At 44.9% G+C, this 26,895-nt stretch overlaps 2 protein-coding genes across 2 annotated transcripts; one reads left to right on the top strand and one right to left on the bottom strand.

Annotated features, from left to right (window-relative positions):
* Nucleotides 1–1,195: 1,195 nt before the first annotated feature.
* LOC308295789 (E3 SUMO-protein ligase ZBED1-like) lies at nt 1,196–17,570 on the top strand (the record flags this gene model as incomplete). The annotated part of the gene is made up of 3 exons (XM_080738835.1): nt 1,196–2,040; nt 2,568–3,126; nt 17,397–17,570. 3 exons carry the CDS (start codon nt 1,196–1,198, stop codon nt 17,568–17,570), a joined length of 1,578 nt encoding a protein of 525 aa, XP_080594961.1.
* Nucleotides 17,571–24,755: 7,185 nt separating this feature from the next.
* On the bottom strand, nt 24,756–25,292 carry LOC308295788 (uncharacterized protein; the record flags this gene model as incomplete). Its single annotated transcript, XM_080738834.1, has 1 exon — nt 24,756–25,292. One exon carries the CDS (start codon nt 25,290–25,292, stop codon nt 24,756–24,758), a length of 537 nt encoding a protein of 178 aa, XP_080594960.1.
* Between the last annotated feature and the right edge of the window lie 1,603 nt (nt 25,293–26,895).

Below are 26,895 nucleotides of genomic sequence, written 5' to 3'. Positions count from 1 at the left end.
ACCACCAGAGTACTAGCAGTCTGAAGTACCATGAGTTACCACTGGAGTACTAGCAGTCTGAAGTACCATGAGTTACCACCAGAGTACTAGCAGTCTGAAGTACCATGAGTTACCACCAGAGTACTAGCAGTCTGAAGTACCATGAGTTACCACTGGAGTACTAGCAGTCTGAAGTACCATGAGTTACCACCGGAGTACTAGCAGTCTGAAGTACCATGAGTTACCACTGGAGTACTAGCAGTCTGAAGTACCATGAGTTACCACCAGAGTACTAGCAGTCTGAAGTACCATGAGTTACCACCGGAGTACTAGCAGTATGAAGTACCATGAGTTACCACCGGAGTACGAGCAGTCTGAAGTACCATGAGTTACCACCGGAGTACTAGCAGTCTGAAGTACCATGAGTTACCACCAGAGTACTAGCAGTATGAAGTACCATGAGTTACCACCAGAGTACTAGCAGTCTGAAGTACCATGAGTTACCACTGGAGTACTAGCAGTCTGAAGTACCATGAGTTACCACCAGAGTACTAGCAGTCTGAAGTACCATGAGTTACCACCAGAGTACTAGCAGTATGAAGTACCATGAGTTACCACCAGAGTACTAGCAGTCTGAAGTACCATGAGTTACCACCAGAGTACTAGCAGTCTGAAGTACCATGAGTTACCACTGGAGTACTAGCAGTCTGAAGTACCATGAGTTACCACCAGAGTACTAGCAGTCTGAAGTACCATGAGTTACCACCGGAGTACGAGCAGTCTGAAGTACCATGAGTTACCACCAGAGTACTAGCAGTATGAAGTACCATGAGTTACCACCAGAGTACTAGCAGTCTGAAGTACCATGAGTTACCACTGGAGTACTAGCAGTCTGAAGTACCATGAGTTACCACCAGAGTACTAGCAGTCTGAAGTACCATGAGTTACCACCAGAGTACTAGCAGTCTGAAGTACCATGAGTTACCACCAGAGTACTAGCAGTATGAAGTACCATGAGTTACCACCAGAGTACTAGCAGTCTGAAGTACCATGAGTTACCACCGGAGTACGAGCAGTCTGAAGTACCATGAGTTACCACCGGAGTACGAGCAGTCTGAAGTACCATTTGGCTGCTAAGCATACAGCTGATGCAGAGAGCCCGACGCCCCCCTCTACCTCAAAGCAAACAACACTGGATAACTTGCCGCGGAGACCAATGGACAGCTCGACAGCTCGCAAACTTTCAACAGCGGTCGCCAAATGGGTGGCTACAGCTTGCAGGCCGATTAATATCGTGGAGGACGAGGGTCTGTGTGACGTGATCCGCATCGCATCCAGCGACTGGACGTATACATTGCCTTCGAGAACCACTACTGTATCAAAGATCCACAACTTGTATGAAGACGAGCGAGCCAAAGTGGCGGAGGCTTTGGCGGCCGCGCTCACAGCCGGGCTCACTGGCGACTACTGGACGTCACTAGGCAATGACAGTTACCTCGGGGTAACAGCGCATTATATTGATGGGGGGTGGGTACTTCGGTCTCATGCGTTGACTGTTATGAAGACGGAGGAGAGGCACTTCGCCCACGCGATTGCAGAGCACTTCATACACGTAGCTCAAGAGTGGAACATTGAAAACAAAGTCAGCACGTTGACCACTGATAGTGCACGCAACATGATAGCAGCGGCCAGGGAACTCCCGTTTGAACACATGCCTTGTGCCGCACACATTCTCCAACGAGCCATCACAGTTGCTTTAGACAAGAGCCCATTTGATAACGCCCTGGCTAAGTGCATGAAAGTAGTGGGGCATTTCAAGCACAGCCCACCGAATCAAGGGGAGCTTGAGGAGAAGCAAGCTGAGCATGGTCTAAAAAAAGAGGCGCTCACACAGGACGTGCCAACTCGATGGAACAGCACCCTGGAGATGATCAGGAGTGTTCTGAAAAACCAGGAACCTATCAGAGCTACCCTGGCCCTACATGCAACGAAGGTCGCTATGCCTACAGCAGCTGAGCTGGACAAACTGCAGAAGCTGGAGACAGTGCTGGAGCCCTGCAGGTAAATTATTGATACTGATATTTTGTGTGTGTTTGAGAGAGAAGAGGGGGGAGGCTGGCTGTGTGTTTAGACTTTTTTTAAACAATTAATCATAAGCATTTTCTCGGTTAGTTCTTTAAAACAATCAATCACAAACTGCACATTGTGTGTGTGTGTGTGTGTGTGTGTGTGTGTGTGTGTGTGTGTGTGTGTGTGTGTGTGTGTGTGTGTGTGTGTGTGTGTGTGTGTGTGTGTGTGTGTGTGTGTGTGTGAGAGAGGGGGGGGGGATAGATAGAGGGATGTGTGTGTGAGAGAGAGAGAGAGAGGGGGTATAGATGGAGGGGTGTATGTGTGTGTGTGAGAGAGAGAGAGGGGAGGGGGTATAGATAGAGGTGTGTGTGTGTGAGAGAGATGGGGGCAGTGTGAGAGATGAGGAAGGGGCAAGAGAGAAAGAAAGCTGTGTGTGGGTGAGTGAATCCTCAGCCCTTATGTGGGTGAATATTACACATTTCTAAACTTTCTAACTTTTTCCCCCTCTATTACTGCAGGTATGTCACTGAACTTCTCGGAGGACAGAAGTTTGTGTCGTGCTCAGTGGTGCTGCCAGCCTTATGCCATCTCTCCAGAGTCATGCAGGTTTCCGAGGATGACCCAGCGTACCTGATTAAATTCAAGGAGACCTTGTCAGCTGACCTGGAGCAACGCAAAACCAACACAAACGTGAAATGGCTGAAGGTTGCAACAGCTCTGGACCCGAGGTTTAAGGAACTGAAGTGCATGCCAAAACCTGACAGGGCTGAGGTGTGGCGTTCTATCACTGCCTTGCTCAGGCAGGAGAGGCCTGCACAGCCAGAACCCACACAGGTCTCAATGCAGTCCTCCTCTTCATCGTCTGAGCCCCCCAAGAAGAGATTGGCTCTCATGCTTGTCTCAGATTCTTCAAATGATGAAGAGGAGGACTGCATTGAGGCCTGTGTGGACCGCTACAAGGCGGAGCCAAGTATTGACCCGGACTCCTGTCCGCTGAAGTGGTGGTCTGACCATGAAGGGGCACACAGCTTGATGGCCAGCCTTGCACGCAAGTACTTGGCAACACCTGCCACCTCTGTGCCATGCGAAAGATTGTTTTCAATGAGGCTCGCTTCAGAAGAAGCGAGCCTCCCTGTTACCCGTAAATGTCAACAGGCTTGTCTGTTTGAACAACTGGCTCAGTACAAAGAAAAAATAACTAAGTGTGCTGTATGTGTCTTAGGTTCATTTATTCTGTTAAGAAAAAGAGAGAAGGGAGAAGGAGACTGCTTCTTCTCTCTGCTGCTGAATACTATGACTGGATGGCTATGGCACTATGTATGGATATGGGACTGACTATGGATGACTATGGCACTGACTATGTATGGATATTTGACTGACTATGGTACTGACAAAGTATGGCTATTGGCTATGGGACTGACTATGTATGTATGGCTATGGTACTGAGAATATATGACTATGGATATCTATGGATGGATAGGGGACTGACTATGGTACTGACTATGTATGGCTATGGGACTGAGAATAGATGACTATGGATATCTATGGATGGATAGGGGACAGATTATAGATGACTATGGACACAGGCTATGGATGACAAAGGGACTGACTATGGATAACTATGGATGGAAAGGGGACTGACTGGTACTGAACAGCTGTTTAAGGCTATACTGCCTAACTGCACTATATCATTTGAGTCCTGTTATGTATTGCACAGTTTTCATAATTTTAATTTATTTCATTTAATTTATTTTGTGCACCACAGTTTAGATTAGGGTGTTAATTTTGTGTTAATGGCAGCTGGAAAAAAATGGTGATTAATAGTTTAAATTGAAAAGGAATGAAGATACTGTGATAGTAATTACTGTAGTAATCATTACTATGTAATGTTACAGTATACAGTTATGCCCATCTGTTATTTGTTGGGCTTGAGATTATAATTTCAGTTTTCTATTTTTATTTATTTTATTTTATTTGTTTACCTTGCGCTGAATGCATTTTGTTTTGTTACTTGAATATTCTGGACCGTATACTGTATCTCCAACTATAATAAACATGCTGCAGTTGCAGAAAGCAAGTATTTGTCTAAGCCCATGTTGATATGAGTATTACAAACTTGAAAAATATCCGTTTAAGGTAGATTTAAACATATAAAAAATATGCGATTAATTATGATTAATCGTGCGATTAACTATGGCCAATCATGCGATTAATGAGATTAAAAATTTTAATCGACTGACAGCCCTAATTTTAATACTACATACTAGTCATTAAGCTACTAAGATCTTCTTTCTTTTTTGTCTTTACAGAACATGAAGTTGACAAGAAGAAGTCATCTGTGCGGTGGAGATAACCAGGAAGTGGTGTTAGGATGACGACCGGAGCGTCGTTGTGCTGTTACAGGGTCCACATACACAAGGGTTCAATACAGCACTGCTCAACTGTCACTCAACTGTCACCCGGCAGTGATAGACACTAACCAATGGGACAGACCTAAATGCCGGTATAAGAACTGGCACTTTGTTGAGCCCTCCCATCAGCCGCTCAATAGTCAAAGTTCAAAGGTACGGCAGGAATTGCATCTGTACAAAGCAGAGATCCACTCTTTACAAATCCTACTGAGTGGCCGCAGCCAGAGCAAGGAGGATGTGCCACTACAGAGCGAATAAGATTTATCCACTACACCCGAGGATGCCCTTAGAGATGGAGATCTGGAGATCTCTCTCCAACCGAGGATGCCCTTAGAGATGGAGATCTGGAGATCTCTCTCCAACCGATGATGCCCTTAGAGATGGAGATCTGGAGATCTCTCTCCAACCGTGGATTGGTCTGCGTGGGAGGAGTGGAGGATTCCTCTGTGCCGCCGGTCTGGTCTTCGGTGGTTTCGTGCCCGTTGACCTTGGTGCCCGCCGGGGGTTTCTTCTGAACACGGCTCTTGGTAGGACCCCCATTTAGGGCTGTCACAATTATGACGTCTGAATTGACGTTTCTCGCAAGGCTCTCGACCAGCCTCTCCCCGCGGCCGCCTCCGTAGTGGACAACGACGGGACCCGGCGTCGCCTCCTCGCGCTTATAGAATATAATTGTGTCCTCTCTATTCTTCTTATAACTCTATGCATAGGATTGCCGCTTGTTGGCCTTTTTGATCTTGCAGAATTGCATGACACCGTCTGGAAGAATACATTGTACATACATACATACAGTGTACTTAGAAGACCTCAAGAATCATCCGGCCCTATGAATTCAACCCGTCATGCAATTTTAACAAATGGAAGACGGGTCTTTTTTAAAAGTACATTATATTTAACGGTTAACCCTCAGCTACCAGCCATTGCGCAACTGTGCAAGAGGCAGTTTAGTCATTTTAGGCTTCCATTAATCTTGCGTTTGCTCAACTGTGCAAATGCATTCTAAATTTGTGTAGCTGAGGGAATTTAAGTGTTAGCCCTCACCTACCAGCCTGTGCAAGAGGCATTTTAGTCATTTTAGGCCTCCATTACATTGGCATCATATAAAAATATCAATATATCAATATCAAATAATGCTTTACTGGCATAATATTACTCTTTGGTATGGGTGTTACATTGTGCAGTGAAGAAGCTTGTGTGGCTCTTCTGGGACAAACAACAGCCGCTAGAGGCCCATGGGCTCTGTTTCTCTACATTTGATGTTTAGCTGTAACCACAATCCTTGTGTTTGCAGTTGAAGTTCCCTGCATAGATGGCAGGTGCAGGTACGAGTGGGAGTGGCGAGTTCACATTGTCATGTCTTCAACAGATCGGCTTCCACCACCTCCTTCTAACACCTCCTTCTAACACCTCTTTCTAATCCCAACTCCTTCTAACCACTCTTTCTAACACCACCTTCTAACACCACCTTCTAACACCACCTCTTTCCATGAGGTCTTAGTGGTGGTGGTGGAAGATGGTCTGTAGAAGACACATGACAATGTGACCTGCCACTCCCACTGGTACCTGCACTTGCCATCTAGGCAGGGGACTTCAACTGCTAACACAAGGATTGGGGTCACAGCTAAACATCAAATGTAGAGAAACAGAGACCATGGGCTTCTAGCGGCTGTTGTTTGACCCAAAAGAGCCCCCAAGCTTCTTCACAGCACAATGTAACACCCATACCAATCCAGACCTGGCCTATGCCGTGTCAGCAAAGGAAATAATTTGTGTAGCTGAGGTAATTTAACTGTTAGCCCTCACCTACCAGCCATTGCGCAACTGTGTAAGTGGCATTTTAGTCATTTTAGGCCTCCATTACTTGGTGAACAATGTTTTGCGGTTGTGCAACTGCGCAATTGCGTTCAAAATTTGTCTAGCTGAAGCTGAGGAAAGCAGTGCGTTGTGCAGCTTTTATTTGATATGAAAAGCAGTGCAAATGTGTTGCTTTCTAAATTAGTTGTTTGTTGGTGTTGATTGGGGGTGGGGGGTATCCATGAGATTTCTCTTTCAGGAATCAATTTGCATGACGGGTTCATTCATAAGTAAGTCTTGTCTGGAGTATGCAGTAAGATCCTGTCATCTTTCAAACCTGTAATCAAATCCAATTTGACTCCTGCAGTGTCATTTGGCACAGCAGACATTGGACTGGCTTTGTTAAACCTCAAATCGCAAATAATATCAAACGATGCTTTACTGGCATATATTCATCTCTGGTCATTGATCCCTACTGCTTTGCATCGTAAGCCATAAGATGACTAGAACTCGAAGTCGAAGAAGAACCATCTGTGGAAGCCGTCAGCGAAAACGTTTGACCCCTGAATGACCTACTGGAATGACAATGGCCATAGATATCCGACAGAGACGGTATGGATCAGCTGTTCTCGGCAAACCAAACCTCAAGCTTGAGGAAGTCTGGACTCAAACTATGGAAGTGCACATGGAAACCATCACGGTTGCCCTCCCAAATCTCTCACATCACCCGCAACCCCCTTTCTGTACACAGAACTACCAGAAAGATGCAAGAGAAATTTCACATCAGCATCTGCGACTTCAATGCCCAGAGAACATCATGGGCTTATGAGAACAACAACCAAGATGGAGGTGAAGTTAGACCCCTACTGCTTTGCCTCTTAAGCCATGAGATGACTAGAACTCAAAGTCGAAGAAGAACCATCTTCATTCCATCTTTCAAACCCGTAATCAAATCCAATTTGACTCCTGCAATGCATTTGGCACAACAGACCTTGGACTGGCTTTATGTTAAGCTTAAATCCCACATGTCAAAAAGGTTGACACTGTAATCAACAACTCTCTCTGAACCATAACTGGCCGCCTGAAGCCTACTCCTGTGTCCTACCTGCCAGTCCTTGCAGGAATTGCCACCTCAGACGAGAGGACAATACAGCACTGCTCAACTGTCACTCAACTGTCACCCGGCAGTGATAGACACTAACCAATGGGACAGACCTAAATGCCGGTATAAGAACTGGCACTTTGTTGAGCCCTCCCATCAGCCGCTCAATAGTCAAAGTTCAAAGGTACGGCAGGAATTGCATCTGTACAAAGCAGAGATCCACTCTTTACAAATCCTACTGAGTGGCCGCAGCCAGAGCAAGGAGGATGTGCCACTACAGAGCGAATAAGATTTATCCACTACACCCGAGGATGCCCTTAGAGATGGAGATCTGGAGATCTCTCTCCAACCGAGGATGCCCTTAGAGATGGAGATCTGGAGATCTCTCTCCAACCGAGGATGCCCTTAGAGATGGAGATCTGGAGATCTCTCTCCAACCGTGGATTGGTCTGCGTGGGAGGAGTGGAGGATTCCTCTGTGCCGCCGGTCTGGTCTTCGGTGGTTTCGTGCCCGTTGACCTTGGTGCCCGCCGGGGGTTTCTTCTGAACACGGCTCTTGGTAGGACCCCCATTTAGGGCTGTCACAATTATGACGTCTGAATTGACGTTTCTCGCAAGGCTCTCGACCAGCCTCTCCCCGCGGCCGCCTCCGTAGTGGACAACGACGGGACCCGGCGTCGCCTCCTCGCGCTTATAGAATATAATTGTGTCCTCTCTATTCTTCTTATAACTCTATGCATAGGATTGCCGCTTGTTGGCCTTTTTGATCTTGCAGAATTGCATGACGCCGTCTGGAAGAATACATTGTACATACATACATACAGTGTACTTAGAAGACCTCAAGAATCATCCGACCCTATGAATTCAACCCGTCATGCAATTTTAACAAATGGAAGACGGGTCTTTTTTAAAAGTACATTATATTTAACGGTTAGCCCTCAGCTACCAGCCATTGCGCAACTGTGCAAGAGGCAGTTTAGTCATTTTAGGCTTCCATTGCTTTTGCGTTTGCTCAACTGTGCAAATGCATTCTAAATTTGTGTAGCTGAGGGAATTTAAGTGTTAGCCCTCACCTACCAGCCTGTGCAAGAGGCATTTTAGTCATTTTAGGCCTCCATTACATTGGCATCATATAAAAATATCAATACATCAATATCAAATAATGCTTTACTGGCATAATATTACTCTTTGGTATGGGTGTTACATTGTGTAGTGAAGAAGCTTGTGTGGCTCTTCTGGGACAAACAACAGCCGCTAGAGGCCCATGGGCTCTGTTTCTCTACATTTGATGTTTAGCTGTAACCACAATCCCTGTGTTTGCAGTTGAAGTTCCCTGCATAGATGGCAGGTGCAGGTACGAGTGGGAGTGGCGAGTTCACATTGTCATGTCTTCAACAGATCGGCTTCCACCACCTCCTTCTAACACCTCCTTCTAACACCTCTTTCTAATCCCAACTCCTTCTAACCACTCTTTCTAACACCACCTTCTAACACCACCTTCTAACACCACCTCTTTCCATGAGGTCTTAGTGGTGGTGGTGGAAGATGGTCTGTAGAAGACACATGACAATGTGACCTGCCACTCCCACTGGTACCTGCACTTGCCATCTAGGCAGGGGACTTCAACTGCTAACACAAGGATTGGGGTCACAGCTAAACATCAAATGTAGAGAAACAGAGACCATGGGCATCTAGCGGCTGTTGTTTGACCCAAAAGAGCCCCCAAGCTTCTTCACAGCACAATGTAACACCCATACCAATCCAGACCTGGCCTATGCCGTGTCAGCAAAGGAAATAATTTGTGTAGCTGAGGTAATTTAACTGTTAGCCCTCACCTACCAGCCATTGCGCAACTGTGTAAGTGGCATTTTAGTCATTTTAGGCCTCCATTATTTAGTGAACAATGTTTTGCGGTTGTGCAACTGCGCAATTGCGTTCAAAATTTGTCTAGCTGAAGCTGAGGAAAGCAGTGCGTTGTGCAGCTTTTATTTGATATGAAAAGCAGTGCAAATGTGTTGCTTTCTAAATTAGTTGTTTGTTGGTGTTGATTGGGGGTGGGGGGTATCCATGAGATTTCTCTTTCAGGAATCAATTTGCATGACGGGTTCATTCATAAGTAAGTCTTGTCTGGAGTATGCAGTAAGATCCTGTCATCTTTCAAACCCGTAATCAAATCCAATTTGACTCCTGCAATGCATTTGGCACAACAGACCTTGGACTGGCTTTATGTTAAGCTTAAATCCCACATGTCAAAAAGGTTGACACTGTAATCAACAACTCTCTCTGAACCATAACTGGCCGCCTGAAGCCTACTCCTGTGTCCTACCTGCCAGTCCTTGCAGGAATTGCCACCTCAGACGAGAGGACAATACAGCACTGCTCAACTGTCACTCAACTGTCACCCGGCAGTGATAGACACTAACCAATGGGACAGACCTAAATGCCGGTATAAGAACTGGCACTTTGTTGAGCCCTCCCATCAGCCGCTCAATAGTCAAAGTTCAAAGGTACGGCAGGAATTGCATCTGTACAAAGCAGAGATCCACTCTTTACAAATCCTACTGAGTGGCCGCAGCCAGAGCAAGGAGGATGTGCCACTACAGAGCGAATAAGATTTATCCACTACACCCGAGGATGCCCTTAGAGATGGAGATCTGGAGATATCTCTCCAACCGAGGATGCCCTTAGAGATGGAGATCTGGAGATCTCTCTCCAACCGAGGATGCCCTTAGAGATGGAGATCTGGAGATCTCTCTCCAACCGTGGATTGGTCTGCGTGGGAGGAGTGGAGGATTCCTCTGTGCCGCCGGTCTGGTCTTTGGTGGTTTCGTGCCCGTTGACCTTGGTGCCCGCCGGGGGTTTCTTCTGAACACGGCTCTTGGTAGGACCCCCATTTAGGGCTGTCACAATTATGACGTCTGAATTGACGTTTCTCGCAAGGCTCTCGACCAGCCTCTCCCCGCGGCCGCCTCCGTAGTGGACAACGACGGGACCCGGCGTCGCCTCCTCGCGCTTATAGAATATAATTGTGTCCTCTCTATTCTTCTTATAACTCTATGCATAGGATTGCCGCTTGTTGGCCTTTTTGATCTTGCAGAATTGCATGACGCCGTCTGGAAGAATACATTGTACATACATACATACAGTGTACTTAGAAGACCTCAAGAATCATCCGGCCCTATGAATTCAACCCGTCATGCAATTTTAACAAATGGAAGACGGGTCTTTTTTAAAAGTACATTATATTTAACGGTTAGCCCTCAGCTACCAGCCATTGCGCAACTGTGCAAGAGGCAGTTTAGTCATTTTAGGCTTCCATTGCTTTTGCGTTTGCTCAACTGTGCAAATGCATTCTAAATTTGTGTAGCTGAGGGAATTTAAGTGTTAGCCCTCACCTACCAGCCTGTGCAAGAGGCATTTTAGTCATTTTAGGCCTCCATTACATTGGCATCATATAAAAATATCAATATATCAATATCAAATAATGCTTTACTGGCATAATATTACTCTTTGGTATGGGTGTTACATTGTGTAGTGAAGAAGCTTGTGTGGCTCTTCTGGGACAAACAGCCGCTAGAGGCCCATGGGCTCTGTTTCTCTACATTTGATGTTTAGCTGTAACCACAATCCTTGTGTTTGCAGTTGAAGTTCCCTGCATAGATGGCAGGTGCAGGTACGAGTGGGAGTGGCGAGTTCACATTGTCATGTCTTCAACAGATCTGCTTCCACCACCTCCTAACACCTCCTTCTAACACCTCTTTCTAATCCCAACTCCTTCTAACCACTCTTTCTAACACCACCTTCTAACACCACCTTCTAACACCACCTCTTTCCATGAGGTCTTAGTGGTGGTGGTGGAAGATGGTCTGTAGAAGACACATGACAATGTGACCTGCCACTCCCACTGGTACCTGCACTTGCCATCTAGGCAGGGGACTTCAACTGCTAACACAAGGATTGGGGTCACAGCTAAACATCAAATGTAGAGAAACAGAGACCATGTGCATCTAGCGGCTGTTGTTTGACCCAAAAGAGCCCCCAAGCTTCTTCACAGCACAATGTAACACCCATACCAATCCAGACCTGGCCTATGCCGTGTCAGCAAAGGAAATAATTTGTGTAGCTGAGGTAATTTAACTGTTAGCCCTCACCTACCAGCCATTGCGCAACTGTGTGAGTGGCATTTTAGTCATTTTAGGCCTCCATTATTTAGTGAACAATGTTTTGCGGTTGTGCAACTGCGCAATTGCGTTCAAAATTTGTCTAGCTGAAGCTGAGGAAAGCAGTGCGTTGTGCAGCTTTTATTTGATATGAAAAGCAGTGCAAATGTGTTGCTTTCTAAATTAGTAGTTTGTTGGTGTTGATTGGGGGTGGGGGGTATCCATGAGATTTCTCTTTCAGGAATCAATTTGCATGACGGGTTCATTCATAAGTAAGTCTTGTCTGGAGTATGCAGTAAGATCCTGTCATCTTTCAAACCTGTAATCAAATCCAATTTGACTCCTGCAGTGTCATTTGGCACAGCAGACATTGGACTGGCTTTGTTAAACCTCAAATCGCAAATAATATCAAACAATGCTTTACTGGCATATATTCATCTCTGGTCATTGATCCCTACTGCTTTGCATCGTAAGCCATAAGATGACTAGAACTCGAAGTCGAAGAAGAACCATCTGTGGAAGCCGTCAGCGAAAACGTTTGACCCCTGAATGACCTACTGGAATGACAATGGCCATAGATATCCGACAGAGACGGTATGGATCAGCTGTTCTCGGCAAACCAAACCTCAAGCTTGAGGAAGTCTGGACTCAAGCTATGGAAGTGCACATGGAAACCATCACGGTTGCCCTCCCAAATCTCTCACATCACCCGCAACCCCCTTTCTGTACACAGAACTACCAGAAAGATGCAAGAGGAAATTTCACATCAGCATCTGCGACTTCAATGCCCAGAGAACATCATGGGCTTATGAGAACAACAACCAAGATGGAGGTGAAGTTAGACCCCTACTGCTTTGCCTCTTAAGCCATGAGATGACTAGAACTCAAAGTCGAAGAAGAACCATCTTCATTCCATCTTTCAAACCCGTAATCAAATCCAATTTGACTCCTGCAATGCATTTGGCACAACAGACCTTGGACTGGCTTTATGTTAAGCTTAAATCCCACATGTCAAAAAGGTTGACACTGTAATCAACAACTCTCTCTGAACCATAACTGGCCGCCTGAAGCCTACTCCTGTGTCCTACCTGCCAGTCCTTGCAGGAATTGCCACCTCAGACGAGAGGACAATACAGCACTGCTCAACTGTCACTCAACTGTCACCCGGCAGTGATAGACACTAACCAATGGGACAGACCTAAATGCCGGTATAAGAACTGGCACTTTGTTGAGCCCTCCCATCAGCCGCTCAATAGTCAAAGTTCAAAGGTACGGCAGGAATTGCATCTGTACAAAGCAGAGATCCACTCTTTACAAATCCTACTGAGTGGCCGCAGCCAGAGCAAGGAGGATGTGCCACTACAGAGCGAATAAGATTTATCCACTACACCCGAGGATGCCCTTAGAGATGGAGATCTGGAGATCTCTCTCCAACCGAGGATGCCCTTAGAGATGGAGATCTGGAGATCTCTCTCCAACCGAGGATGCCCTTAGAGATGGAGATCTGGAGATCTCTCTCCAACCGTGGATTGGTCTGCGTGGGAGGAGTGGAGGATTCCTCTGTGCCGCCGGTCTGGTCTTCGGTGGTTTCGTGCCCGTTGACCTTGGTGCCCGCCGGGGGTTTCTTCTGAACACGGCTCTTGGTAGGACCCCCATTTAGGGCTGTCACAATTATGACGTCTGAATTGACGTTTCTCGCAAGGCTCTCGACCAGCCTCTCCCCGCGGCCGCCTCCGTAGTGGACAACGACGGGACCCGGCGTCGCCTCCTCGCGCTTATAGAATATAATTGTGTCCTCTCTATTCTTCTTATAACTCTATGCATAGGATTGCCGCTTGTTGGCCTTTTTGATCTTGCAGAATTGCATGACGCCGTCTGGAAGAATACATTGTACATACATACATACATACAGTGTACTTAGAAGACCTCAAGAATCATCCGGCCCTATGAATTCAACCCGTCATGCAATTTTAACAAATGGAAGACGGGTCTTTTTTAAAAGTACATTATATTTAACGGTTAGCCCTCAGCTACCAGCCATTGCGCAACTGTGCAAGAGGCAGTTCAGTCATTTTAGGCTTCCATTGCTTTTGCGTTTGCTCAACTGTGCAAATGCATTCTAAATTTGTGTAGCTGAGGGAATTTAAGTGTTAGCCCTCACCTACCAGCCTGTGCAAGAGGCATTTTAGTCATTTTAGGCCTCCATTACATTGGCATCATATAAAAATATCAATATATCAATATCAAATAATGCTTTACTGGCATAATATTACTCTTTGGTATGGGTGTTACATTGTGCAGTGAAGAAGCTTGTGTGGCTCTTCTGGGACAAACAACGGCTGCTAGAGGCCCATGGGCTCTGTTTCTCTACATTTGATGTTTAGCTGTAACCACAATCCTTGTGTTTGCAGTTGAAGTTCCCTGCATAGATGGCAGGTGCAGGTACGAGTGGGAGTGGCGAGTTCACATTGTCATGTCTTCAACAGATCGGCTTCCACCACCTCCTTCTAACACCTCCTTCTAACACCTCTTTCTAATCCCAACTCCTTCTAACCACTCTTTCTAACACCACCTTCTAACACCACCTTCTAACACCACCTCTTTCCATGAGGTCTTAGTGGTGGTGGTGGAAGATGGTCTGTAGAAGACACATGACAATGTGACCTGCCACTCCCACTGGTACCTGCACTTGCCATCTAGGCAGGGGACTTCAACTGCTAACACAAGGATTGGGGTCACAGCTAAACATCAAATGTAGAGAAACAGAGACCATGGGCATCTAGCGGCTGTTGTTTGACCCAAAAGAGCCCCCAAGCTTCTTCACAGCACAATGTAACACCCATACCAATCCAGACCTGGCCTATGCCGTGTCAGCAAAGGAAATAATTTGTGTAGCTGAGGTAATTTAACTGTTAGCCCTCACCTACCAGCCATTGCGCAACTGTGTAAGTGGCATTTTAGTCATTTTAGGCCTCCATTACTTAGTGAACAATGTTTTGCGGTTGTGCAACTGCGCAATTGCGTTCAAAATTTGTCTAGCTGAAGCTGAGGAAAGCAGTGCGTTGTGCAGCTTTTATTTGATATGAAAAGCAGTGCAAATGTGTTGCTTTCTAAATTAGTTGTTTGTTGGTGTTGATTGGGGGTGGGGGGTATCCATGAGATTTCTCTTTCAGGAATCAATTTGCATGACGGGTTCATTCATAAGTAAGTCTTGTCTGGAGTATGCAGTAAGATCCTGTCATCTTTCAAACCTGTAATCAAATCCAATTTGACTCCTGCAGTGTCATTTGGCACAGCAGACATTGGACTGGCTTTGTTAAACCTCAAATCGCAAATAATATCAAACAATGCTTTACTGGCATATATTCATCTCTGGTCATTGATCCCTACTGCTTTGCATCGTAAGCCATAAGATGACTAGAACTCGAAGTCGAAGAAGAACCATCTGTGGAAGCCGTCAGCGAAAACGTTTGACCCCTGAATGACCTACTGGAATGACAATGGCCATAACCGCCATAAAACGCCAAGAAGAAGAAGAAGAAGAAGAAGAAGAAGAAGGCCATAGATATCCGACAGAGACGGTATGGATCAGCTGTTCTCGGCAAACCAAACCTCAAGCTTGAGGAAGTCTGGACTCAAACTATGGAAGTGCACATGGAAACCATCACGGTTGCCCTCCCAAATCTCTCACATCACCCGCAACCCCCTTTCTGTACACAGAACTACCAGAAAGATGCAAGAGGAAATTTCACATCAGCATCTGCGACTTCAATGCCCAGAGAACATCATGGGCTTATGAGAACAACAACCAAGATGGAGGTGAAGTTAGACCCCTACTGCTTTGCCTCTTAAGCCATGAGATGACTAGAACTCAAAGTCGAAGAAGAACCATCTTCATTCCATCTTTCAAACCCGTAATCAAATCCAATTTGACTCCTGCAATGCATTTGGCACAACAGACCTTGGACTGGCTTTATGTTAAGCTTAAATCCCACATGTCAAAAAGGTTGACACTGTAATCAACAACTCTCTCTGAACCATAACTGGCCGCCTGAAGCCTACTCCTGTGTCCTACCTGCCAGTCCTTGCAGGAATTGCCACCTCAGACGAGAGGACGCTACCCTCACGCTGGCAAGGAAAGCCCAGATACACAACTGGCATATCCTGCACAACACTAAAGTGGATACAAAGCCTCCAAACAGTCAAGTCCTGCCACCTTTACAACAAGGCTGCACAAGAGCTGCTTCGCTCCATCCTGGAGGACTTGTCCACATCATCACCACTACATCTGGGATCCGGGAGCAGGCGTTGAAGGAGAGTACCTACCACACCGGCAATGGACTCTATTGAACTGCCTGCGCACTGGAGTCGGCTGCTTCAAATCAGCTGTGAAGAAGTGGCGCTTGGCAGACAGTGCAGCATGCAAGTGTGGCGAGCCTGAGCAGTCTGCAAAGCACATAATTAACACCTGCCCCTTGTACAGACCACCTTCTGAGGCCGGCCTCTTCCAAGTGGGACCAGAGACAAGGGCGTGGCTACACAATACTGAGTTGGACATTTGAGGATGATACACGAAAGAAGAAGAGAAGCTTAAATCGCAAATAATATCAAACAACGCTTTACTGGCATATATTACTCTTTGGTATGGGTGTTACATTGTGCAGTGAAGAAGCTTGGGGGCTCTTTTGGTTCAAACAACAGCCTCTAGAGGCCCATGGGCTCTGTTTCTCTACATTTGATGTTTAGCTGTAACCCCAATCCTTGTGTTAACGGTTGAAGTTCCCTGCATAGATGGCAGGTGCAGGTACCAGAGGGAGTGGGGAGTTCACATTGGCATGTGTCTTCTCCAGATCAGCTTCCACCACCTCTTTCTAACACCTCTTTCTAACCCCAAATCTTCTAACGCCTCCTTCGAACACCTCTTTCTAACACCACCTCCTTCTAACCACTCTTTCTAACACCACCTTCTAACACCACCTCCTAACACCACCTCTTTCCATGATGTCTTAGTGGTTGTGGTGGAAGCTGATCTGTAGAAAACGCATGACAATGTGAACTCGCCACTCTCACTGGTACCTGCACCTGCCATCTATGCAGGGCACTTCAACTGCTAACACAAGGATTGGGGTTACAGCTAAACATCAAATGTAGAGATACAGAGCCCATGGGCTTCTAGCGGCTGTTGTTTGACACAAAAGAGCCCCCAAGCTTCTTCACTGCACAATGTAACACCCACACCAACCCAGACCTGGCATATGCCGTCAGCAAAGGGAATATGTTGGCATCTCAGATAATTAATCTGACTGTGCATCAAGAAGACTGATGCCTTCTCACTTATTGAATATCCTGAGCTGGCCAAATTGACCTGACAAGTGCAAATTGAATTGAATTGAAGATGACCTGGCTTTATGTTAACCTCAAATCACAAATAATATTAAACAATAATTTACTAGCATGTATTCCTCTTTGGCCATAGATCCCTACTGCTTTGAATCGTAAGCCATGCCATGACTAAAACTCAAAGTCGAAGAAGAACCACCTGTGGAAGCTGTCAGCGAATACGTTTGACCCCCTGACTGACCTACTGGCTTTATGTTAATCTCAAATCGCAAATAATATAAAACATAACATAAAACCCGTCTGCGATTACTACAGACTTGAAGAAGAAGCCAGTCATCGATCTTGGACTGTTCACAAAAGGAGAGATGGGGTAGAGTCACACCGATGAAACCTGATGCAAAGCAGCTTGTCAGATTTGTACAGGACAAGCCAACGACAGCACACTGGAAGGACTTGTTTATAAGCTATGCCTCATCTGTGTGACAGACACTTAAGTTGATTGTTTTCATGATGAAGGTTGTTTGTGCGTCATTCTGTAAAGATCATTAGACATGAGATGCTCAACTCCACCTCTGGGGACATATCCAGAGATGCATGGTTGGCAGCAGCTTGGAAGCAGGAGTGGGAGCCAGCCGGGCCCTCCCGCATCCATCGCTACATCAGGGACCTAGGAGGTGGCGCCATAGGAGGAGACGACCTACCACGCCGGAAATGAACCACACTGAACTGCCTACGAACTGGGGTTGGTCGCTTTAAAACATCAATGAAGTGGGGCCTGGCGGAGAGTGCGGCATGCGAGTGCGGTGACCCTGAGCAAACTGCCGACCATATAATCACCACATGCCCCTTATACAGACCACCCTTGGAAGCAAGCCTCATCAACCTAGGACCTGAGATGCGGGCATGGCTATGCAACACAGAGTTGGACCTCTGACGTTACGCAAAAGAAGATTGAATAGATAATGCTGTTATTTTGTTTTCTCTACATTTGCTGATGTTTGGCTGAACTTGTCATTGTCATGTGTCTTCTACAGATCACCTTCCACAACCACCTTCTAACCCCTCTTTCTAAAACCACCTCCTTCTAACACCTCTTTCTAACACCACCTCCTTCTAACACCTCTTTCTAACACCACCCCCTCCTAACACCTCTTTCTAACACCACCTTCTAACACCACCTCCTAACACCTCCTAACTCCTCTTTCCATGAGGTCTTAGAAGGAGGTGGATGAAGATGGTCTGTAGAAGACACATGACAATGTGAACTCGCCACTCCCACTGGTACCTGCACCTGCCATCTATGCAGGAGACTTCAACTGCCAACACAAGGATTTGTGTTTCAGCCAAACATCAGCAAATGTAGAGACACAGAGCCAATGGGCTTCTAGAGGCTGTTTGACCCAAAAGAGCTCCCAAGCTTCTTCACTGCACGATGTAACACCCATACCAACCAAGACGGAAATACGTCATTACCTCCGAAAATCCATCTGACTGTGCACCAAGAGGACTGATCCTGCAGGAACCAGAGAGTTGGTGGCCAAATAGACCTGACAAGTTCAAATTGAAGATGACCACAAGCTGAGACAATAGGCCTACATACATGTCACACATGCAGCTGAAGACGGATGTTATGAGCAAGCTCATCAACCATTACTCCAGTTGATGCCTGTTGAGAGCTGTGGCCTGGATTCTATGTCTTGGGTCTACTTCTACAATGTTGCAGAATCATGGAGATGTTCAGACAGATCCCAGCTTTCAAAAGACAACTCTGATGGAGAAAAGACGTGACCAGTCAGCCCTGAAAAAATGCTCTTACACTTTGTTTGACTCAAGTTCGAAAAGAGGAAGTCATGCGTAGAGTCATCCATTGACGGAGCTTGGTCTAATAATACAAGATGGAGTATTGAGAGTTGGAGACCGTCTCCATGCATATGCCATGCCAACATAGAAAGCATCCAGCTATCATTCCGAAAGACTTGCACATCACAATGCTGATTCTGCAAGACATCCATGAGAAAATCAGACTTTAGGTAAGGAACTAACTATAATGCTCTCACAACTGTGTCAGAGATATATGTCCCCCTCAGCAAACTCTGTAGTGAGGAGGTTCCGGCAACCAGGATGTATTACCTGGAGAATAATCAAAGGCAAGGCACTAGGATTGAATATGGCAAACATACCTCAAGACACATTATTACCTGCATGTCACCGTTCACAAACATGGAGGTGGACTATTTTGGACCGTTAGATGTGAAGCAGCGTCACGGTACTGTGAAAGGGTGCAGAGTTCTTTTGACATGCCTCTCGGCCAGAGCAGGACATCTGGAAGTAGTGCACACATTGCACACTGATTCTTGCCTGAACGCTATCCGTCACTTTCTGTGCAGACAAGGTAAGTATCCATCATGCTTTCTGATAATCAAACTAATCAATACCGAGTGTGAGCTGCGAGAAACCCTTCATCAGTGGAACCAGCAGAAGATCCGGGACACACTCATGATGCAAAAAGCAATACAGTGGCTGTTCAATCCTCCTGCCAGCTCTTCTGTGTTCAATCCACCTGCCAGGTATCACTTTGGAGGGATCTGGGAGAGACAGATTTGTTCTGAGAGGAAAATAATAGTATGTTCTGAAGGAGCAAAGCATCGACAATGAACGTTTATGAACATTGTTTTGCGTAGTGGAATCAATATTAAATGGCAGACCACTTACCAAGTCATCAGATCATCCAACAGATATTGAGCCATTGACTTCTAACTATTGATAATGAAGGAACAGACTGTCATGCCGCTTGGAATGTTCACAAAGGATGCACGCTAAAGTTGGAAGCAAGTGAAGTGTCTTGCTGACTTGTTTTGGAAGAGACAGAGTAGTCACACAGATGATACCTGATGCAAAGGGGCGTGTCAGATGTGTGCAGGATAATACAAAGACAAACCACACTGGAAAGATCCTTTGACAAGATGTGCCTCATCTGTGAGACAGCCACTTAAGTTAATTGTTTTTATTGTTTGTCTCATGCACCTTCCTTGAAATCTCATGTACATGAATGTTTGGATGGATATGTGTAAATATGTATCTTATTGTAACCATGTTGTATACATATCTGTTTCATGTTGTCTCGCCAGAGTTTGTCTTGTCTTGTCACCCCTCCCCATGTGTTCTGTCCTGTGTCCCCTCTCCCTCGTGTGTCCCCCACTCTCGGCCTGAACCTTGTCGTGGTGAGTGGGCTTTAAACCAAGACAGACCATTTTAACGACAACATACAGTATGAGATGGTGTTGCTGTACCTTGGACCACTGATCTGCTGTAACACAAGGAATATCAGAATAACCATAGCACTAATGACCTTTAATATATTGTGATCTAATTCTCTCTAATTGTGGGCCCGCTGAAAGCGAGACCAGTATGTTCTCCCAAATATTTATATAGTAAGGTTATTCTCCTCAAAACTGGCCGACAGTACAAGGTTTAGCCAATGAGGTAGCAGCGTTCTTGGTGACATCACCACCAACAAGTGCTACCTGAGATAAATAACAACACCCACATGAAATCTTTTGTAGTTTTTGAAATATTTAACTTTAAGCAGCCAATGCATTTCCAATCGGAAATAAGTCGGAAATCTATCAGTCAAGTTCTCCTCAAAATGACGTAATATGTCAATCAAGTTCTCCTCAAAATGATGTAAGACACTGCCTTTGTACCGGCAGGGCCCTTAGCCAATGAGGTGCAGCCAAAGGGTAGATCTTTGTGCCCATACATGGTGTTACATGCAAGCCCACACTGTTTCGTAGGAACAGTATTTGTGGGCTCACCTGTAAGGCGAGCACACTTTAGATATTGTCATTATTTATTTATCTAGTAGGTCAGTCAGACAGTTCTCCTCAATATTTTGGCACCTTTCTACTCCTGTATACTTCGACAGAAAATGAAAATAAAAACATCAATGTGTTCAGCTTACAGTGGCGACGTGTGCTATTACTTTGTACAGCAATCGGCCAAATGGTGGCGCTGTAGGAAGCCTTCGAAAGTGCGAAGGTATAGATCATGCTCTGTTTTAAGTACAGTACAGCCATGAAACCTGTATACACGTATGCGTCTCCTCATGCCGAACAACTGTTACGCTCTGACTTTTAACCTCTGACCTTTAGATCCCCCAGAATTTTGAAATATATGAAAAACTGTAAAAATCTATCTCCTCCTGGGATTTTTGCGTTAGGCGCACAAAGCTTTTTTCACATGAACTTTGGACCAATACGGTCAAACTGTCTGGTCGGATTTCTTTTAAAGCGAAAGACTATTTTTTAATAATTCAATAAATATTGCGGTTTTATGCAAATTATTCTTCTGCCTCTAAATCATACATGCAATCTTATTCCAATCGGCCAAAGGGGGGCGCTATACGAAGCATTTGAAAATTCAAACTTCAAACGGGCATAAGTCATGACTCGTTTCGTTTGAAGACATGCAACTTGCTTACACGCGTGCTTTGACTCAAGCGGAAGACATCTGTGTCTTTGTTGAGTAAGCTCCGCCCTTAGATTTTCCGCCATTTTGAGCAGTTTGTAAAACGCTTAAACCCGCTTTTATTCTGGAATTTTCGCGTCACGTCCACAAAACTTTTTTTACATGAACTTTGGACCAATATCTAAAGATCTGTCAGATCGGATTTTTTTTTTAAATTGAAACATGCTTTTTTAATAATTCAATAAATATTGCAGTTTTATGCAAATTATTCTTCTGCCTCTAAATCATACATGCAAAATAACATGTTCATGGCATTTGGCAAAGATGTAGAGTGTTGACCCAATAGGTCAAGGAACAGATACCACCCTTCTCACATTGGCCTGTTATAGCGCCACCAGCGGGTCAACTTTTGCACAACACATTTTTGGAACAAAATGGACCAATCTTTGACGTCAGTAACGTCAAAGAGAGCACCGCCTGCGATCTTGACATTTTGTACTTTTATAGCCATTGTTTTCTGGCTTGAAGCGAGCCCACAATTGTTTCGAAGGAACAATATTTTCTAGTTACTTTTACTACTAGCTGTTATTTACAGTTACCGTACCACAATAGCACAGATCTATTAATGACCATGTCGTTTTACGATTCACTAAAATCAACAAACTTAAAAGATTAGATTGTGAATATTTACGATGGACCTGTTTTTGTATGTACATCATACGTGTCAGTGGAAATGCAGACACAGGAGTGTATCTCACAAAGGTTTTACTGATCTCCACCTACAGTAATGATGATTGGACCTTTTATCTGCAGATGTTGATCAAAAATTACCAACATGCATGACAGATTTTTAGACCGAGATAAATTAGCTTTCTACCTGATGTGTAGAAATCTTACATTGACCGGCAAAGGAATGTTTTGTGTTAAAGTATGTGATTATGTGATCAAGACGGATCTGTCAGAATGTTTTCATATTCCATCTTGATAGATTGCCAAGATTGGCATTGCAGGAGTGGCTCGTTTTGAGCTAAATGTCTCAAATCATGAATTGAACGCAGCATCCGTTTGCCGTGAAACTTCACATTGGCCTGTTATAGCGCCACCAGGAGTCTGATTGCAGTGAAAGTTTGCACGCACATTCCCACTAGGCTGAGTAAAAAGAAATGCCACCCTTTTCACATTGGCCTTTTATAGTGTCACAAGCAGGCTGATTTTTGAAGAAAAGAAAATGTGTTTTCTATTACTCTTTCAGATTTTGTCCAAACTTCACGCAAATCAGTACACATTGTCTCTATAGTCATGTCAACAGGACAGATTAAAGTGTTCTTGATTAATTGTGGGATCAATGCACATTAGTAAAACAGCTATTATGATAGAGAATACAGAAATAAAACCATTATAGTAGACTAATTCTAACGGTATTGCTTTACCTGCTATTCAGTAATGATGTTACGTTCCTTCCCTTACATTTGGTTCGAACAATATAATGATAGGACAAAGTCAGCTCTCAAGCAATGGATTTGATTTTAAACAGAATTGTATTTAGCACATATATCAGAGTATTAAACATAGCCTACCATAAGAAAGGAGTTGTGAAAGAACCAAACTGAGACCTAACTAAAAATGGTGTTTGTGAGGTTAGGGTTAAGGTTAGGTTTCTTTAGGCATAGTTTTACAGAGGTTAAGGTTAGAGTTAGGTTTGGGCATATAACCACGCCCACCTGGGCGAAACACCTGGGAAAGAGGGAGTCCCCATGAGGTACAGCTGGGACAGGGAGAGGCTGTCAGAGCAATCACAATGAATACAGGTGGGGGGGGGGGGGGGGTGGTGTCTAGCCATGGACCAGCAGATCCAACCAGCAAGGCAGTGTAGACCAGAGACAGAAGTAGTATTAGTGAACAAAAAATATTAGTATTGCTGTAGACCGAAAAAAAGCACGTAGCTAAAAATGACCTGGGGATTCCCTCCCGTCCATATCTATACCCCGACCCAGGAAAGGGGCTGTGGCTGTGCAAAAGGCTACAGAACGGTGTGTCACAGTGGCAGTGGCTCAGGAGGTAAAGCGGTCGAACCCGGGTTCGATCCTGGTCAAAGTGTCCTTGAGCAAGACGCTGAACCCCTAATTGCTCCGCGATGAGCAGGTTGTTGCCTTGCATGGTTTCCTCCACTATCGGTGGCAGTGGCAGGGGATGCGTCACAGCGGGAGTAGCTCAGAAGGTAGCGTGGTCGCTTGAGAACCAGAAGGTTCTCAGTTCGATCCCGGCTCCTCCAGGGTTGGTCTCAAAGTGTCCTTGAGCAAGACTCTGATCCCCTAATTGCTCCTGATGAGCAGGTTGTTGCCTTGCATGTAGGGCTGTCACGATTATGGCATTTTACATGACGATTAATTTTCTCTCAAATAATTGCGATTAACGATTTAATTGTGTTTTTGTCGTTGACAATTACATTTCTGTTTGGCTTTTAGGCTTTGAATTACACATGGTAGATATGACACATAAGCTAAATATACAAAGAAATTACTGACATATTTGACAACTTTATACTTAAAAAAGAACATTGATAGTGGAAATAGCCGATCTACAAGCTCACAACGCGTCGCTATTTCCACTATTTTTGACATGGAAACGATTATGACGATTATGAAAAATATTCACGATTATGTCAAATAATCCCGATTAGACGATTATGTAATAATTGTGACAGCCCTACTTGCATGGCGTCACAGGGACAGGGGCTCAGGAGGTAGGCCGGCCGCTTTGGAACCGGAAGGTTCTCAGTTGGAAGGTTCTCACTCCTCCAGAGTTAGTGTCGAAGTGTCCTCGAACAAGACGCTGAACCCCTCGATGAGCAGGTTGGTGCCTTGCATGGTTTCCTCCGCCATCGGTGTGTCAATGTGTATGAATGGGTGAATGTAACGTACAATCATTGTAAAGCGCCTTGGATAAATGCACCATTGTCTTTCTTTTTTCTTTCTTTTTGTGGGCGTGTGGATGTCAGAGGGTGCAATATTTTGGTAACACAACTAGATCAAGGCAGTGTTCTCTAACATAGGAAGTAGCTATAGATTGAGTTTATGTCTGCAGTCAACAGTGCTTTTGACCCTAAATCCCCCAAAATGAGATTATTGTGATTAGTTTAGCTTGCAAGCGGCTATGAATTATGATTGTTTTTACATTTAAATGAAGCCCTCCATCGTCCTTATTCCTCATATTGTTATTCCATGTGTATTTGTAGTGTTCTTTTTGCATATCTGTTCTGAACGTAGTTCATAGAAGGATGAATCTGGTATTGGCAGTTTTATTGACATGATACAGAAGAACCATGCTCAGAGGAGATACAGTATGTGTTTGATCAGTATAGGGTGCATATGTGCATGTGTGTGTGCGTGCGTGCCTCAGTGAGTGAGTGCAAGAGAGAGAGAGAAATACACCATCACTTCCTCTGCTGAGCTCCTCCCTTCCAAGCCGGTTCTTTCCATGGTCTTTTGGGATTATTTGCGATCAGAGTTTCGAGCTCTGTCTCGATGTCGTCGGGTGCCAGGGCAATTCCCGTGACCTCCACTCGCTTGGGGTTAAACACACAGTCCCACTCCTCCTCCAAGCCACTTGGTACACTCTTCATGCCACAGTCGGGGGGCACCCAGGCCGTGTTGTACCCCTGCGAGTTCCAGGAGTACTGCAAGGGGTGGTTGTCTTGGTCGATGCGTTTGACGCGGCCAACGTGCACACGCAGCTCAAGAACCACCTGATCAGTGCCATCAGAAGGACTGCCATCAGGCTGAAGTGGGTATCGTGCAGCCTTCTCAGGATCGCGGCTGACGTAGACTCCAGGTCCCAGCATGCCCTTGGTCGACTGGCGAAAGCCATTGATGATGATGTGGCGTGCGCTTTCGACACTGGTGCCGTGGTACATGGTGTAGACAAGACGGTCTGTGGGAGTCTGAGCTCCTCTCAGTTTCTGGAATGCCATCCTAATGCAATAAGAAAAAACATAACAATGCTGTTGAATATAAACACTGCACTGGCAGATTAGAACATTTCAGGGTCTCATGCAGGGTGAAGTAGAACTCATGGTAGGCCCATTAAGCTCATAGTTTAAGCCTTGTGTAGTACAGAATAGCCTTGCCTTGTTCTATCCTTTGATTGTTGTGTGGCTAATGCTACAGCTGTTTGGTTTGGTCTGTTGTGTATGCACATGGATGTTTGCCATGCTTAAAGCGCTTTAATTTGTATCGAACATCATTTAAAATAAGTAAGCCTTGCCCAGACCTGAGTGTGTAGGGCAGGAGCCTCCTGTTTCCTTAGCGTGAGCCTGAGGGACACCCTGGACATGTTGCTGGGACTTACAGTACCCAACCCTTGATGCTGAGTACCAAGCATTCCTCCAATGTTTAGTTATTGCTGTGACACAGTCAGGGATCAAACCCCGACCTCCTGTGGACAGGGTGGACATACAAACCACAGCCTCTGAGCTGTTTTAAATATCTTTATGTTATCTTTATGTTATTTTGTTCTGAACAACTGCTGTGCCTGGGGACCTGGAGATACTGGTTTAACAGTATACATGCTTAAGTTACAGTATACACGTCTCCTTTTGTATTTTAACGCAGCTGACTTTTGTGTCACTGCAAGAATTTACGGATGTTTTAATTCCACTATGCCCAATTGTGATAGTGTTTTTTGTAACACATTACACACTATAACATCTCAAGGGAGGGGCTATAGTTTATCCTCCAGTGCAATTTCAAAATAAATACATAAATAGTAGTTAAAGTTAAAAACTTATGTTGGTGCCTTAAGGATCAATGGGACTGAAGCTGGTTGTGTTTTTCGGGCCGAATATCGGAGTGAATTTCAGAGTGTGAATAAAAAAATCAACCTCACGTTATGTCAGTCACGTTTGCTGCCCGTTTCTTGTTTATTTGTATTCTTTTTTGCTAGTTTTTATCGCTCTGACCTTTGGACACTGCACTATTAGGTTGTGTTAGTAATTTTTCTTTTAGTATTTCTGCTTGTGTTTGACTTGATGTAGAGATACTTGTTACACTAACTAGCATTGACTGTATGGTCACTTTGATTTGGGCACTGTATTATTTTTTGATAGTCGTGCTTTAAGACACTTTATGTATATATATTATTCGTTCCCTTTCCTGTTGTACCTTGCTCTTACTGTACTTACTGTACTCTGTACTCTGTTCTTGTTTTTTCTTTTTATCTTTTTCTTACTTCTCTGTAACTTTGTAAATAACCTTATACTGCTGTGCTGCCTCTGGGCAACACATTTTCCCCCTTGGGATAATAAAGGTATCTATCTATCTATCCGTTTCGCGGACCACTCGGTCCCTTGCTCTCTCTATCTCTCTCTCTCTCCTTGCCCTGAAAAACGCATTTCGCAACGAAAAACGCAGCAGTGTGCAACCACCTTAACACTTGAAAAAAGAGGAGAGATCCAAGAACTCAAGAAAAAATAAATAAAGTATTATATTTTGAGTGTGCAGATCACTTCACTTTTTTTTATAAATATTAGTGCTGGCAACTCATGTGTTTTGTCTGTTTCCTTAAAGTCACAGTCA

Source organism: Nannobrachium achirus, assembly GCF_963921795.1.
Source record: "Nannobrachium achirus genome assembly, chromosome: 12".
Classification (NCBI taxonomy): Eukaryota; Metazoa; Chordata; class Actinopteri; order Myctophiformes; family Myctophidae; genus Nannobrachium; species Nannobrachium achirus.
Note: the sequence above shows the minus strand (reverse complement) of the source record. Positions and strands in the feature narration are given on the sequence as shown.